This window comes from Phycodurus eques, chromosome 12, assembly GCF_024500275.1.
Source record: "Phycodurus eques isolate BA_2022a chromosome 12, UOR_Pequ_1.1, whole genome shotgun sequence".
Classification (NCBI taxonomy): Eukaryota; Metazoa; Chordata; class Actinopteri; order Syngnathiformes; family Syngnathidae; genus Phycodurus; species Phycodurus eques.
Window position 1 is genome coordinate 4,529,449 of NC_084536.1, and position 13,496 is coordinate 4,542,944.

The window sequence follows — 13,496 nt, forward strand, 5'->3', positions numbered from 1 at the left end:
TAAAACTATTTTAAAAATATACTGTATCGCTTTCTAGCTACTGTTTGAGTTTTGAGTTCAGCTTCCTGTCCTTCCACTGGATTTTTAAAAAAACCAAGAAATACAAAAAAATTCCACTGTGAAGTGTTCAAGGTGGCAGCCAGATGCTCGAGTCGTCTCGATGATTGACTCTGTTCGGAACAATTTTATTCGGAAAAGCTCACAGTTTTTTGCACACATGCAGTGCATACTTCACATTCAACATATGTGAGCTCTCATGCATATTGTTGACTTTCTCTATTCTCAGCCAATGAATGCACTGATAAAAAAAACATGATGGCTGCCTTTGTGGATGTCCATGCGAGCCCGATGTGCGGACATTTGCTTGCTTTGTCCTCACTAATCCTTTGTCATCAAACAAATACTAATAAGAACCAATGTGGGCTATAATTGGTTCATGTTGTGCGTATGCATGAGACCATTAACACAGAAGGCTTTATAGTATTTTCCAAAAGACTCTGAAGCAGATCAGTGCTTTTTAACAGCGCCGTCTGGTGGGGGGAAAAAGATAGATGGCTCGCTACTTTAGCTGGATGGATGGCTGGATGGATGGAAGGAAGACAGCATTGACTGTGGTTTACCTCCAGACCTTAGCAAGCAAGACAAAAGTTGATGAGTCAAAGGGAAGTGGACTTGCCGATGATTTCTTCACACATACGCGCAGTGACTTTGAACTTGCTGAAAACAGGAAGTGCAGGTGGCGTGCTGATGTATCTAGTTTCAAAAATCACATTTTCGCTTCTTTCCATAATGTCGCAATACACTCACCTAGTATGAAAATAGGTTGTGTGTTTACGACGGCAGGTAACACATGCGAACAATTGTAGTGGCCAAAAACATTGGCTGCACCTGCAAAACTTAGTGTTTGGAAAGTTCCTGCAAATACAGTATATTTGTTTTTTTATTAACAGAAGTGTTTCAATTAAAGAATACTGTTATCCAAAGTGTGCAGTGGCTTTCCAAACACCCTGTACAAACGTTTTAGTGTTGTCAACCAACCTGAAGTGTGTCTAAACATACAGTTTAGGACAGAATATAAATGTTCCATACCATGTACTTTATGTCAAACATAACCGCATCCAATGTATTCTATAGTAAAGGCATGATGTGCTTTTACCCAACTGCATTTCTAGTTGTTAACATAGCACAAGAGTATTGGGCTTCACGCACTGGGCAAGTGCTGCGTTTTTGTTTGTTTGTTTGTTTGTTTGTTTCCTCCACATCATGAGTTATAGATGGAGTTGACACGTTGAACGTAGCTGGCATAAGGCTCCACTTCCTCTACATCCTCTGTCTGAAAAACAGAAACAAACAAACAAAACAAAAAAACACACACACACACACACAGACAAAACGAGAGGAGTCATTCTCGAAATGTAAAGGCATGCACAAAATAGGAAGACACCAAACAAAAACAAAATCTAAAAACACCTACAGGCTCTGATACGGTTGGAGAGCAGTCGGCGAGTGGGCAGCGTCTGGGAGCGGAAACGAAAGCGTTCAGTGTTTGGGGAACGATTTAGTCACATTTAAAAGGAAATAAAGAAATCAAATGAAAAATGACAAGGACGACATTTTTAAAAATACAATGCAGAGTAAGTAAAATAAAACACATAGTAAGTAGATTTAAACGGACGGAAATATAGATTTAGAATTTAGACATAACAAGGAATTAAATGAAATCAAGAAAATTAAATGAATTGATATAAAAAAATAAAAGTCATAATATCGTTGGTACATAATACAATAAAATATAAGAGATACATTTAAAAACCTTTTTAAAGAAACCAAAAAACATTAATAATAGAATAAATTACAGAACAATAAATAAAATACAGAGATTAAATTGAAATGAAAATAAAGGGAGTCTAAAATTTGATGAAGTAAAATAGATGAAATGAGAAATAAAATGAATGCATTAAATCTAAAAATGGATCAAATAAAAGGAGATAAGTAATACAGGAATACAAGCAACAAAAACAATACATCGAAATTCTCACCTGAGCATGATTTGCTTCTGATATATAAAGAATAATGCAGCCAGTACCATTAGGACTGCGAAAACTATAAGAATGAACACCGTGGTGTAAGGAAAACCTGCAGGGGGGGGTCAAAGAAAAGAAAAAGTAGTCACATTTTCAAAAAGGCATATGTATAATAAACACAGTGGCACCATTATCGAATAATTTTGACTCGGCTCCGATCCAAATTGTACATGTTACAGCAATTTGAATTCATCACAAAGAATCCTTTTCAACCGTTCAAATGAGTCACTAACAACTCGAGTGGGGTAACTCCATTTTTGTTACTTTGCAGGAGAGACATGGCTTTATGTCAGATCAGTTAAGTTCTTTTTGAGAACCCGTTACAAGTAATTCGATTCCTCGTAGTCATTTGTGTGCTTGTCTGACGATTTCGCTTATCGATTCCTCTTTTGAAAACAAACAAAATGGGAAAGAACCAGCGATAAGCAGTACCGATAATGAAATTGGAATTGCTAAATTCTTATTAATTTCCATCCCTACTAATACTAACATGCAGATGCAGCGGCATGCCCAAGTTAAACCGATACTGACGTTCTGTCTGGCATGCTGCATGGGCGCAGCCATCTTGGAAATGGGATTTGGCACAATGTTGCACTGATGAATCCAGGAAAAGTCCTTCGTGCAATAAAGGACTTCTCCCAAAACGTCGAAATGGGAACCAAACTTTGATTTAGACCAGAATCTGTAAGATATGTCTTTTCACGCTTAAAAACGACACAAACGGAGTTAGCCCCCTCTTGTTCTCAGATAAGGGTGTACTGATGTAGAATCTTAACACAGTGTGATTAAACGTGGTGTCCTTTGTGCTTCGTAGATGTTAGTCACTCGGTGTCTTTGCATGTGACAAAAACAAAATGTCCCTCATCTTCTTCTGACACCAAATGAAGAACACCAAACAAATAGCAAAATGTCTGTGGCACGCAAACCTTTTCCGTGCTTTGGTACCAACATCCTCTCCGCTCGCCAGAACGGATGCTTGATGACGCACGTCACGTTCTCAGCGTTCTTGGTGCCCTCGGGTAGTTTTAGGCGGCTTTCCACAGAGAACAATCCACCGGAACGCCACTGCGTCTCCACGGAAGACGAGTTCCCGGCGTGGCGCCACGTGACGTTGGCGGCCGGCTTTCCTCCCTCGGCTTTGCACACGGCCACCGTGCTGTTGTCGTCCCTCGATTCCAACCAGGAGGAGATACGGGGAGGAACTGTAGCGGCGCAGACCACAAAACAACCGACAAATGCTGCAGTCCAGACCGACGATGGTGACACACAGGGAATCTTGGGGAGCGAGACGGTCGATGCCGTTAAAGCGCCGTTTGCATCTCTGAAAATGCTATTGCTAATTTTTGTTTCTCCTTTTGAAATTAGGCACCCTTAAACGTACCACTGGTGATATTGTCATGATAAGTCTCATTTAAAAAATAAGAAGTTGAAGTGTATAATGCCAGTTGATTTTTGAAATCATACGTTTAAGGTCATGCAAAGTTGCCCAGTGTGAAAATGTGCCTATAGGTCGCACCTGTGATTGACACGCTGATGTTACAAGTCCGGGTTCCTCCAACGAAAGCCATTTCGCATTTGTACAAGCCCACGTCGCGCTCGGAGAAGTCGGGGATGTGCAGGTAGTAGCAGGCCTCCGAGGCGTTGCGCAGCGACTTGCCGTCTCCGCAGGTGTCCAACCCTCCGCCCGCGATCTGGCTGCTGCTGCCCACCTTACACTGTTTTTGTCCCACCAGGTCCACGTTCCAGATGATGTACATCAACTTTCTCCATGACGCGCTGCTGCAGTTCAGCTTGACTTCGCTGCCCGCGTTGAAAGATAAGTAGATCACTGCCAAAAGTAATAAGAAATGACCGTTATCAAGTTTGCAAACGTTGAACTTTGTACTGGATGACACTGGATTAAGCAGGTGTACGGTACCTAATATTAGGGCAAGTGCAAAGAAGGACTTCATTGGAAGTCTGTATAAAACTCACTGCTTACTCATTCAGAAAAAAAGGACAATCATCAGCCAGGTTCTTCACTGGAACATCTTACATTGCCAACACCTCCTTCACCCCCCTTCTTTCCACTGACTGTCAACATTCTGACTCATAACTACACTGATCCACAGAAACCATCTACTTTCAGTGCACTTATACACTACTATCATAAACGAGGTTGAATCAATACCTCTGACCATGCGAATAAATGATTTTAAAAAATGAAATAAAAATAAATCAATGAATCCGAAAAAAAAACCATGTCAGTCGAGAAGAGTGCTATTGGTAAGTTACTATATTTCTGGCACATAAATATAAGAAATACGAAACAAATCATGTTGGTAAACAAAATAAATACTTGGAAAATGAAACAAAACAAAAAAACTGCAAACCACGCGTGTTTTTTTTAATAAATAATAATACAATAATATAAAACACTAATCAGATAAGTAAATTTATACAGTGCCTCTCTGGCAAACATATGACTGAATCATATGAAATCTAAAATGCTCATTTTATTTGTTCTATTCATACATCGCTGAGCGTGCAAGAATAAATGGTGAACGATGAAATAGAAACAAATAAAAAAAAAAAAATTCCCGCTTTGCCGCTGTAAAAAAAAAAAAAGTTTACGAAGAGTGAAAATAATAAAATACATTACAAACAACTACATAAAAAAATCAAATGATACTAAAATTTAATATTAAAAAATATATATATGAATGATCCTATGAGAAAATAAACACCTCTTGGGCAGTTAAAAAATAAAACAAATGATCAAATAAACTATACACTATGATGTTACAAAAATAAATTGTTAATATAATAATAATAATCCATCAATTTTCTTTACCGCTTATCCACACTAGGGTCGCGGGTGTAATAAAAGAAAATAATAATAAACAAACAACTCATGTCAAATTAATAACTCTGTGACTATGTCAGTCCATCATTATTACTGTGTAGATGTAAAGACAGAATTTGTCTTCTCAAAGTCTTTGATTTGTACCCATAACGCAGCTGGATTACAGACCTGAGTCCTGAGTCCATGCTCGGCACAGCAACGAGAGAATCACAGCAAAAAACCCCGTCGGCTTCCTCATCTTAAACCATCTTTAACCAGCTACCGGTTGAAGTCTGCCGCGCTATGCTCCGATCCTGAGCATAGAGCGCATTTAAAAGGAACAAGGAGCCTGTGGTCAACTCTACTAATCCCTCCCTTCTTCCTCCTCCACAAACATCTCATAGGACGACATGTGATCACACAGGAAGATGACTGCTGCTCCTTGCAGAAAAGAGAATTTGTTTTCTCGACTCAGGTCGCTACCTGGATATATGTTTGCATTCCAACTGTCAGCATTTGATCACTTCTCATTTGAATTAGTACCTGACAAGAGTGAAAAATGTAAAATCCTTAGCAATCTGCTTTAATAACTGATTTGTGCACACAGGCTGTTATCTTGCTATATGTTAGCATATCAATAGGGTTGCATGTTAGTGTTTTATCAATTGTAATTTGAAATGTACTGAAGCACCTGACTACATAGCGAGATATAAAACCCTTTTCAAATTGCCTGAGTCATTTCTGCATTCAGGTTATCTTGCTGCCTGTCAGCATACCAACTGTCTGCACGTTAGCATGTTTCTACCCATCTCAGCAGGCATTAGTACTATTAAACCTGTCCATTCAGACAGAAAATGTCCTGGAATTAACATCGTAATGTTATAAATAAAACCATATATTTACATTGTTGTCAACTGAACGTCGACATTCCTATCACACATTGGTTGCTTCATTTGTAAATTAATTTATTCACTGGGAGCCCTCCCAGTTCACGTGGATATTTGCCGTCAATGGCAGTGAATGAGTTAATGGTGGCGGCTTATCAAGAATAAAATCATAGTAGTAGTTCTGACACCACAACACAAACTGGTGATGTACAAGCTCTACATACAAAAGTCAAAATTACACAAAGTGATGCCACCACTTGCTAAAAATATGAACTAACCACTTGTTATGAGCAGTTGGGGCAAATTAATCATAAGTCTGAGGTTCATTTGGTGCACTTTGTCATGTTTGCTGTGGAGAAATAAATCAGAGACAGACGTGTGGGCGGTTCGTCTGCAACAAGAAGTGAGAAAAGGGCATTGGAAAGGTCTTTTTGTGCCAGCCAAAATGACAAAAGGCATCTATTTCCTCTGTGGTCTAATATTAACCCCCATATCTTCCTAATTTTGAGGCAGCAGAGCTTCAGCTGACTGTGAGCTGGCTCACTTGTTTTGCAAGACATCGCAGCTTTTTAGTTGCTTAGGTCAGTTAGCTTCCCCTGGCCTAAAAAAAAAAAAAAAAAAGAAAAAAAAAGAGCTTTACATTTTATGATCAACTTGAAGAGGAAGAAAATACATAATCACTATGCAACATCGGCACACTTATGAATGAGTTTGTGAATGCACTGAGTCACTTAGATAGGACTGACATCCTGTTGATGTCAAAATCAACTTTAGGGCAACTCAATATGGCCTGGGAGATAACAAAACCGTTGTTATTTTCTCATTTCTCAATTTATACAAAAATATAACACATCTATGACACTGTTTGAGTATACTTGATTTGAATTTTATTTTTATTATGACTGAATTCTGTTTTTGCAATGGGGAAATAAATTAAGACATGAAACCTTGTCTGTTGCCGATGATGTTCACACTGACTGTGGCTGACAAAACTAAATTTGAACATTCTAAATTAGTACGTTTTTAAATTAAACTAAAATGTATTCTTATTTTTAATCATTTATATTACGTTTTCTTATGAATTCATATATTATTTATGTATTACACATAGTATTTACATTATTATTTATTTTTATTAAACCTTAGCCTTTAATTCAAAATTAAAGAGTTATGTTTTGTTTTTTTGAAGCGTTAAATATTTTGTACTAAAGCAAGAAACATTTCCATATTCTTATCTTACTTGATTGGGTGGCCTTTCGTCGAAGTGCATCTTGGGAGTGGTAGTTGACCTCCCCCTCTTTGACGTTCTCTGCAACGACAGCGTGTGTTTGTTTTTTCGGTCACCATGGTTACACGTCTTCCTGGACTGTCGAGGATGCACAAACTGTTGCTAGCAATCCCAGGAAGCACTGCGCACAAAAAGAAATATATATATTTAAATGAAACAATAAAGCAGCACGCGTCTAAAAAATAGCTCTATATTATTTAAGAAGCACATTATAGTATTTACATGCATGTAAACTCGTTAAAATAGATATTTTCTCGACGCCGGTGACGTCATAGAGAACATGGGTCCTCTGGAGGACGCTAGTTACCATTGAAACTCAAAAGCGCCGTTTGTGCCGTTTTGTTTTGTTTGGTTTGTGTGGAATAAAATAAATATTAAAAATGACAGCTGTCACTCGCACCGTTGCCGAGCTTGTTGACGCTAAAGTTGTCAAACGGGAGCGCGTGTATGACTACTTGTATGGTAAGTCGTGTACTTATTTTCAACTAGCTAGCTGTGACTAGCTCATGTTTTTGTTTTTTTGTTTTTTCTAATGGGGGGGGGGGGGGGGCCATGCTTAGTTTTAATGTCACTTTTTGTCCCGCAGAGCCCATATATTTCGTTTCTTCTGAGGTCGACCATGTCAAGTCCAGTTTTAAGACCTTTAAGGAGCGAGTTGTAAGTAACTTTGTTGTAATATACTCCCACCGGCCAAAACATTAGGTACACCTGCATTATTTGCTGAGTCATGGAAAAAAAGTGTTCTACTACCCTTGTTGCTTCAATTTGTTCTTCATTTTTAATGCCTGGTACAATAATAAAAAATAATAATGTATATTTTTCAACAAAAAAAAAAAAAAACACAACTAACGTGGTCCTGCAATGCCTCCTGTGTTAATAATCTTTTGAAAAATATTGTTATGTGAATGTTTTTACAGCATTTCCGCTGATGATTTTTAAATGCATTCACATTTGGATGAATTCTTTTATTATTGTCACATTATATTGCAGAAGTGCAATTATCTTCTGCAGTCCTAATTAACCATCATACTCGTGTAGATGCAGATGTATTTCAACTGCATTTTTTTTTTAATGACACTTGATATCTGGCAGAGAAAATTGCCAGAGTTTGAATCCATGTTCAGCAATGGGAGGGTCACCTTTCGTCTGGACCCCGCCGATCCGCTGCCGCTTTCCGTGGACCGCCGTTGGCGTGGCAATGCGGAACAACGACAGCAGGCCCTACAGGAACTGGCTGGGTAACCCGCACGCACGCACACACGCACACACAAGTTGTTGTCACTCATGATTGTCTTCATTGACAGATTTATTCCAAGTATTCAGCCCTTGATGAAAACAAGAGAAGTGTGTCAGCCGAGCGGAGCTGACCGCTGGAAATATTTTAAAAGGTTTGAGCTTGGCGTCTGCGGAACTCGAAATGTAACATACACTCACTGGCCATTTAATGAAGTACACTTGGACAATGTAATCAGATCAAATGCAAGAGCTGCAGCAGGAATTCTGCCTTCACAAAGATGATGCTCTGTTTTTTTTCCCCCTACTATTATTATTTTATTGTGACTCTCAGAGAGGTATTAATGATGCAATATGTATATTATTGTGGTTTTAGTTTACAGTGGTTGTACAACTGCACTGCATCATACTGTGAGCCGTTTCTATTGTTTTGACTTGTGTTGCTCAATCACGTAACCAAAGCGTTCGAAAGAGCCTGTTGCAGTTCGACAACCACTGCAGACTATAACAATAATAATTCACATAATCTCCCATTCAGCCTACCCCCAACATTAAATTCTTATTAATAATAATAATGAATACCATAAAATATAAAAGCATAAAAATAAATTACAGTTAAGAAAGTAATAAAATATACAACAAACCAATAAAATCAATACTACATTCATATTGAAATAAAAATACATTATAGCATATTGTTAAGTTGTTACCTCTGACATTGTCACAAAATAAAAAATATGATAAACAAATGAATGAATATGTACATTTATTACATGAAATAAAAACTACAATTGCATTAATAATACAAAAATAATAATAAATACATATGAATAAATAATAATAATCATTTTGGATTAATTAACCTCTTGACAGCGTGAGTGGCAAACCGACTAATGTCATCGTTGTAAGGGCTGTGTCATGTCAAGACTTTAGGCGTGTACCTAATAAAGTGACCGGTGAGTGTGTAGTAATGCAAGCTTGGAAAAAAGATTGATGTTGTGTCTTTATGCGGACGCCGTTGCGTTTCTTCCAGGCCTCTCCTTCCATATGTGCAACAGATTCCCCTGATTGGGAATCATGATGGTTATCATCAGTAAGTTCAACATTGTCTTTGCTTTTGTTTGTTTTTTCTGCTCAACTGTTTTTTTTTTTTTTCCCCCCCCTCCATCCTCTTCAGAGATGAGTTCGAAGCCAGTGGCAGACATCACGCTGAGGGCGTTCCCACCCACGTTACAGTGGCAGTGCAGACAGACTACAGGGAGAGCGAAGCGCAGACGGACCCGTACAGTCCTGACTATGTGCTTCGCGCTGGCGCCGCCCCTTCAGAGCTGCTGGCGGTGGCGTCTTTCACTTGGGGTGCGCATTATACACGGCCACTCTTTAGATCATCCGATCGTATATCCTGCTCTCGTTATTCACCATAATCGCTCGCCCTTTCCCGATCAGAGCGGGGTCTGCCCGCAAGCTTTGAAGAAGTGGAAATGATCGAGCGGGCGCGCGCCAGACGGGTGTGGGAGGCAAGGCTGCCCACACTCGACGACCCGAATCTTCTGCGTAAAAGGAGGCGCATGATGGAGGAAATGGAAGCTCGAGAGTGGGCCTTCAGAGAAGGAAAAATACAGAAGTAAATGCTTTTATTGACTTAGTTCAATGGCTAATTTATTAATTGTCTCTTTATTTAAAGGCAATGTTTCGACATTTTTGAAATAAACATTTGTAATTATGATTATTGGACTCTCCCAGTTGAAATGAATGAAAATGTCGTGAACCGTTCAGCATGTCGGACTCAGCACAATGTCGTCTGCAGGCTGCAGGACGCTCGTCTGGCCGTGCTGGGGGAGATGCTGCAGCAGAAGGACCAGGCCCAGGTGACCTTGACCAAGGACAGACTCAACCACATCTACTCCAAGCTGCTCAAAGAGAAGGAGAGCAAGCTGCACAAGGTGGACAAGGACCACATGCGATGTGAGACCCACAATGCCATTGCAGTGGAGTGAGTGCACTTCAAACTAGTGGTTGACTGTAAACGATCCCCCCCCCCCCCCCCCCAAAAAAACATAAAAAAATGTGTACGCAGCAATGAGGAAGCTGGAGGCTAAGCGGAGGAACATGGAGGAGAACATCAAGCAGCTGGGCACGTGTAAAGACTACACGGTGTACTCCTCTTTGACGTGCGCCTCGAGGGCATGCGGCGACAACTTCGCCGTCAAGAAAACACAGAGTCACGACATCCAACACCTGGAGACGTACGACGGTGTGTACAGAAAATGTTTCAGCGGGAATTTGGATTCATCTTGTTGTGTAGCTTTAGTTTGATCCAAAGGATGAGTGCACTTAAAACTGATCGCAATCTGGATTTGAATACAGATTCTGATCCCAAACTTGGACGGTAAAACAGAAGCTGCACACACTGTACAGTGCGAAAAATCACACGTAAACATAAGGAACATATAAACAATGAAATTGGATATGTACTGTATAGTTTCGGTACCGCCCAGAAAGTGTTGATACATTCCAGATCCCATCACTTTGGAAAACAGACTGTCCATAAAAAGTTGCTAACGGTTACATTTCTGCAACCAGGCTTACTGAATCGAGTGCAGAGACCCACTGACGCGTTTCTTAAGCAGCAAAAGAAATTCACCAAACCCAAACTCAACACGAGCAAGGTCATCGTCAAGCCCCCCGAGAGCAGAAGAAGCATTCTGTTGGACAAATACAAGGTTATTAAAAGAGAGAAATATCTTTATAAGCCTCCATGTACTCACTGATTATCATCCGTACTTGTGTAGGACCTGAAAGACGATATTTCCAAATTTCTCGTCAAGAAGGAAAAGCCTGCTGCTCGTCCTGTCACTCCCACTGTGGAGGAGCCTCCGGAGGCCAGTTCACGCCCTCGACACATCCATTCAATTAATAACCGATAATTCTAGGTTACGCCTCTTTAATTGTCACGTTGCTCTCTAGGGGGAAGAGGAGAAGGAGCTGGCAGTCATCCATTTGCAGAAACTCCTGAGGGGAAGAAGCATCCAAACGGAGGTGTCTGCATGTCCCCCCCAAACGTTGTCAGCTTCATCTTCCAGCACTTGCGCTCAACACGCGTGTGCTTCCACGCAGATATTCACGAGCAAAGAGAACCACTTGGACCTCATCAAGGAGCTGAGGACGGCCCACGCCCTGCGAGCGGAGGAGCAGCAGATGCAAAGGGCCGACAAAGAGATGGTCGTGGCCCTCAAAGCGGAGAGAGACAAGCTGCGGCTCGAGGTATTTCCACAATATAGCGGTTGAGTAAGGCCTTTATTGATTTTTTTTGGCAACATGACGGGTGGCCGCCAACTGTGGAATTTCCCCACAAACATAGAATGAGCACTTCAAACGCCTCTACGATGCATTCATAAAAAAAAGATTGCTGAAGTACATGACTCTTCTAATGTTCTGGTTGTGTCTAACTCTTGCGAGGGTCGCGTCCGGCGTGAACCTAGCAAAATGAGGACAAACCGATACTTGAGCCGTCTTTCCTTCCCCCGGCAGCGGTCCCGCGGGGAGGCTCGACACGCCGCCGCCGTGGGCGCCGAGCTGGAGTACGTGTTCGATACCCTGTCCAAGGAGCTGATCCGTCTGCAGGAGGAGCGCCGCATCCACGCCTTCACGCTGCTGGCCGAGCGGGAGCGTCTGCGGCGCGAGGCAGAGGAGAGCGGCAGGAGGCAGGTGGAGGAACGCCGCCGCAGGGAGGACGACCAGATCTTCAGAGAAGTACGTCGGCCTCTCAAAGTCTTGCCGAGCTGGCTTTTGTGTCACGATTGTGTGCGTGTTTGTGGTAGGTGGTGAAGGTCCACCAGGAGACGGTGGACTTGTACTTTGAGGACATCATCTTGGATACCATGGAGATCACAGCAGACCAGCAGGCCCGAGAGGAGATCCGCAGGGTGGCCAAGGAGGTCAACGACATCGCCTACGCCATCGAGGAGAGGTGCCGTACCCTCGCCAACGACTCAGTTTATTAAAAAACAAAAACAAGACTGATTTTTTGTTTTTTATATATACGCGCGTGCAAGCAGCCGCAACAACCTTCAGTCGGAGGAGATCGTGTCGGAGTTGGTCTACGGGTTCCTGATTCCTGAAGTAGAGAAGATCAGAGTCCGGCAGAGAGGTAGTTTGCCCACCCCTGCTTTTTAGAGGCACACTTTCCGCACTCAAATCTAAAATGAATATTGAACTTTCGCTGTAAGTCACACAAGCGAGACGGCCGGCTCGTCATTCTCGTTTTGTGTCCTCGCTCTCCTAGTGCACGAGAGGCAGCGCAGGCACCTGCTGGCGGTGCGCAGCATCGTGGAGGGCAACGCCGAGCCGCAGATCGCGGCGAGCACCATGGGCACACCGCAGGTGACGCGCCCCTCCGAAGTGGCCGCCCGGCAGGTCCTGGACGACGCGCTGCTCCCGGGTCTCAGCGGAGCCAAGTAGTCCCCACCGGGCAATTCGAAAACCACAGAGGAACTGTTCAAAGTCTAACATTTTACCCACAAATCATAACACTACTCCCAAACATTTCAGCGGATTGCAACAGAGAAACCGGGAGTCACAGAAATTTCACCCCAAATATCCCCAACGTTTCGGGTGTAGTGCATTTCTTCATAAATGCGACACTTTCAATTGGATCAGGTGTATGATCAGCACTCAGCTTTCATTGCCAGCCTTCATTTCTCAGGGAACGCAATCGAGAGAACGCGAATGACCGAGCGTGACTCACCTCGTTATCGCACCCCCTGTGGGGTCAACTATGTTTTCTGAGGAAACCGCTTCTTGAGATCTTCTTGTCACCAATTCCGCTTTAATTTTTCACCTGAAAAACCTCAAAAACATTAAAACAAAAAAATATATATTGGCAACAGTTGTGTTTTTTTTTTTAATTTCATTTTTTGTATGGTTATAGTAGATCTGGTTGATTCACTGCAAAAAGGTAACAAGACAAAACACTGCCCCCCTGTGGCTCAAGTAAGCAGAACAGTTCAAGTCTGCTGATGGCTTAATTCTGATTGCCACAAAACAATATTACCTGTAAAAACATGGAGCCCCTGCCTTACAAAATTAAATATTCACGTATTTTTAATTTTGGGAAGTGTTTTAACATTTTTTCTGTTTATTGGAACAATTTGATCACTTTTTAAGAGAATTGCATGTTC

At 41.5% G+C, this 13,496-nt stretch overlaps 2 protein-coding genes across 3 annotated transcripts; one reads left to right on the plus strand and one right to left on the minus strand.

The window, feature by feature from the left end:
- Positions 1–126: 126 nt before the first annotated feature.
- On the minus strand, positions 127–5,256 carry si:ch211-214p13.9 (cell surface glycoprotein CD200 receptor 1-A). Of its 2 annotated transcripts, XR_009769587.1 has the most exons (7): positions 5,098–5,256; positions 3,601–3,912; positions 3,011–3,286; positions 2,040–2,136; positions 1,475–1,517; positions 1,210–1,333; positions 127–628 (listed from the first exon to the last, which is right to left on the minus strand). XR_009769587.1 is itself a non-coding variant. In XM_061692419.1 (6 exons), the coding sequence occupies exons 1-6, from the start codon at positions 5,165–5,167 to the stop codon at positions 1,262–1,264; spliced, it is 870 nt and encodes a 289-aa protein (XP_061548403.1). In that variant the 5' UTR covers positions 5,168–5,256; the 3' UTR covers positions 127–1,261. The 2 variants fall into 2 exon arrangements, 1 of the variants encoding a protein (XP_061548403.1); XM_061692419.1 differs by having other exon boundaries at positions 127–1,333.
- A 2,122-nt stretch (positions 5,257–7,378) lies between these two features.
- Positions 7,379–13,153, plus strand: cfap91 (cilia and flagella associated protein 91). Its single transcript, XM_061691319.1, has 17 exons — positions 7,379–7,545; positions 7,670–7,740; positions 8,176–8,321; positions 8,388–8,471; positions 9,350–9,409; positions 9,494–9,672; positions 9,763–9,940; positions 10,124–10,281; positions 10,394–10,570; positions 10,900–11,039; positions 11,109–11,198; positions 11,284–11,355; positions 11,434–11,580; positions 11,848–12,069; positions 12,138–12,286; positions 12,375–12,466; positions 12,602–13,153. The coding sequence occupies exons 1-17, from the start codon at positions 7,464–7,466 to the stop codon at positions 12,775–12,777; spliced, it is 2,223 nt and encodes a 740-aa protein (XP_061547303.1). The 5' UTR covers positions 7,379–7,463; the 3' UTR covers positions 12,778–13,153.
- The last annotated feature ends 343 nt before the right edge of the window (positions 13,154–13,496 follow it).

Excerpts from the sequence above, each read along its gene's own strand:
- si:ch211-214p13.9 (XM_061692419.1), bottom strand. The coding sequence starts at position 5,167 with ATGAGGAAGCCGACGGGGTTTTTTGCTGTGATTCTCTCGTTGCTGTGC. Across the intron at positions 3,913-5,097 it reads AGCATGGACTCAGGACTCAG|TGATCTACTTATCTTTCAAC; the intron begins GTCTGTAATCCA and ends TACTTTTGGCAG. Across the intron at positions 1,334-1,474 it reads CTCCAACCGTATCAGAGCCT|ACAGAGGATGTAGAGGAAGT; the intron begins GTAGGTGTTTTT and ends TCTGTTTTTCAG.
- cfap91 (XM_061691319.1), top strand. The coding sequence starts at position 7,464 with ATGACAGCTGTCACTCGCACCGTTGCCGAGCTTGTTGACGCTAAAGTT. Across the intron at positions 10,282-10,393 it reads GGACAAGGACCACATGCGAT|CAATGAGGAAGCTGGAGGCT; the intron begins GTGAGACCCACA and ends ATGTGTACGCAG. Across the intron at positions 11,199-11,283 it reads CTGTGGAGGAGCCTCCGGAG|GGGGAAGAGGAGAAGGAGCT; the intron begins GCCAGTTCACGC and ends GTTGCTCTCTAG.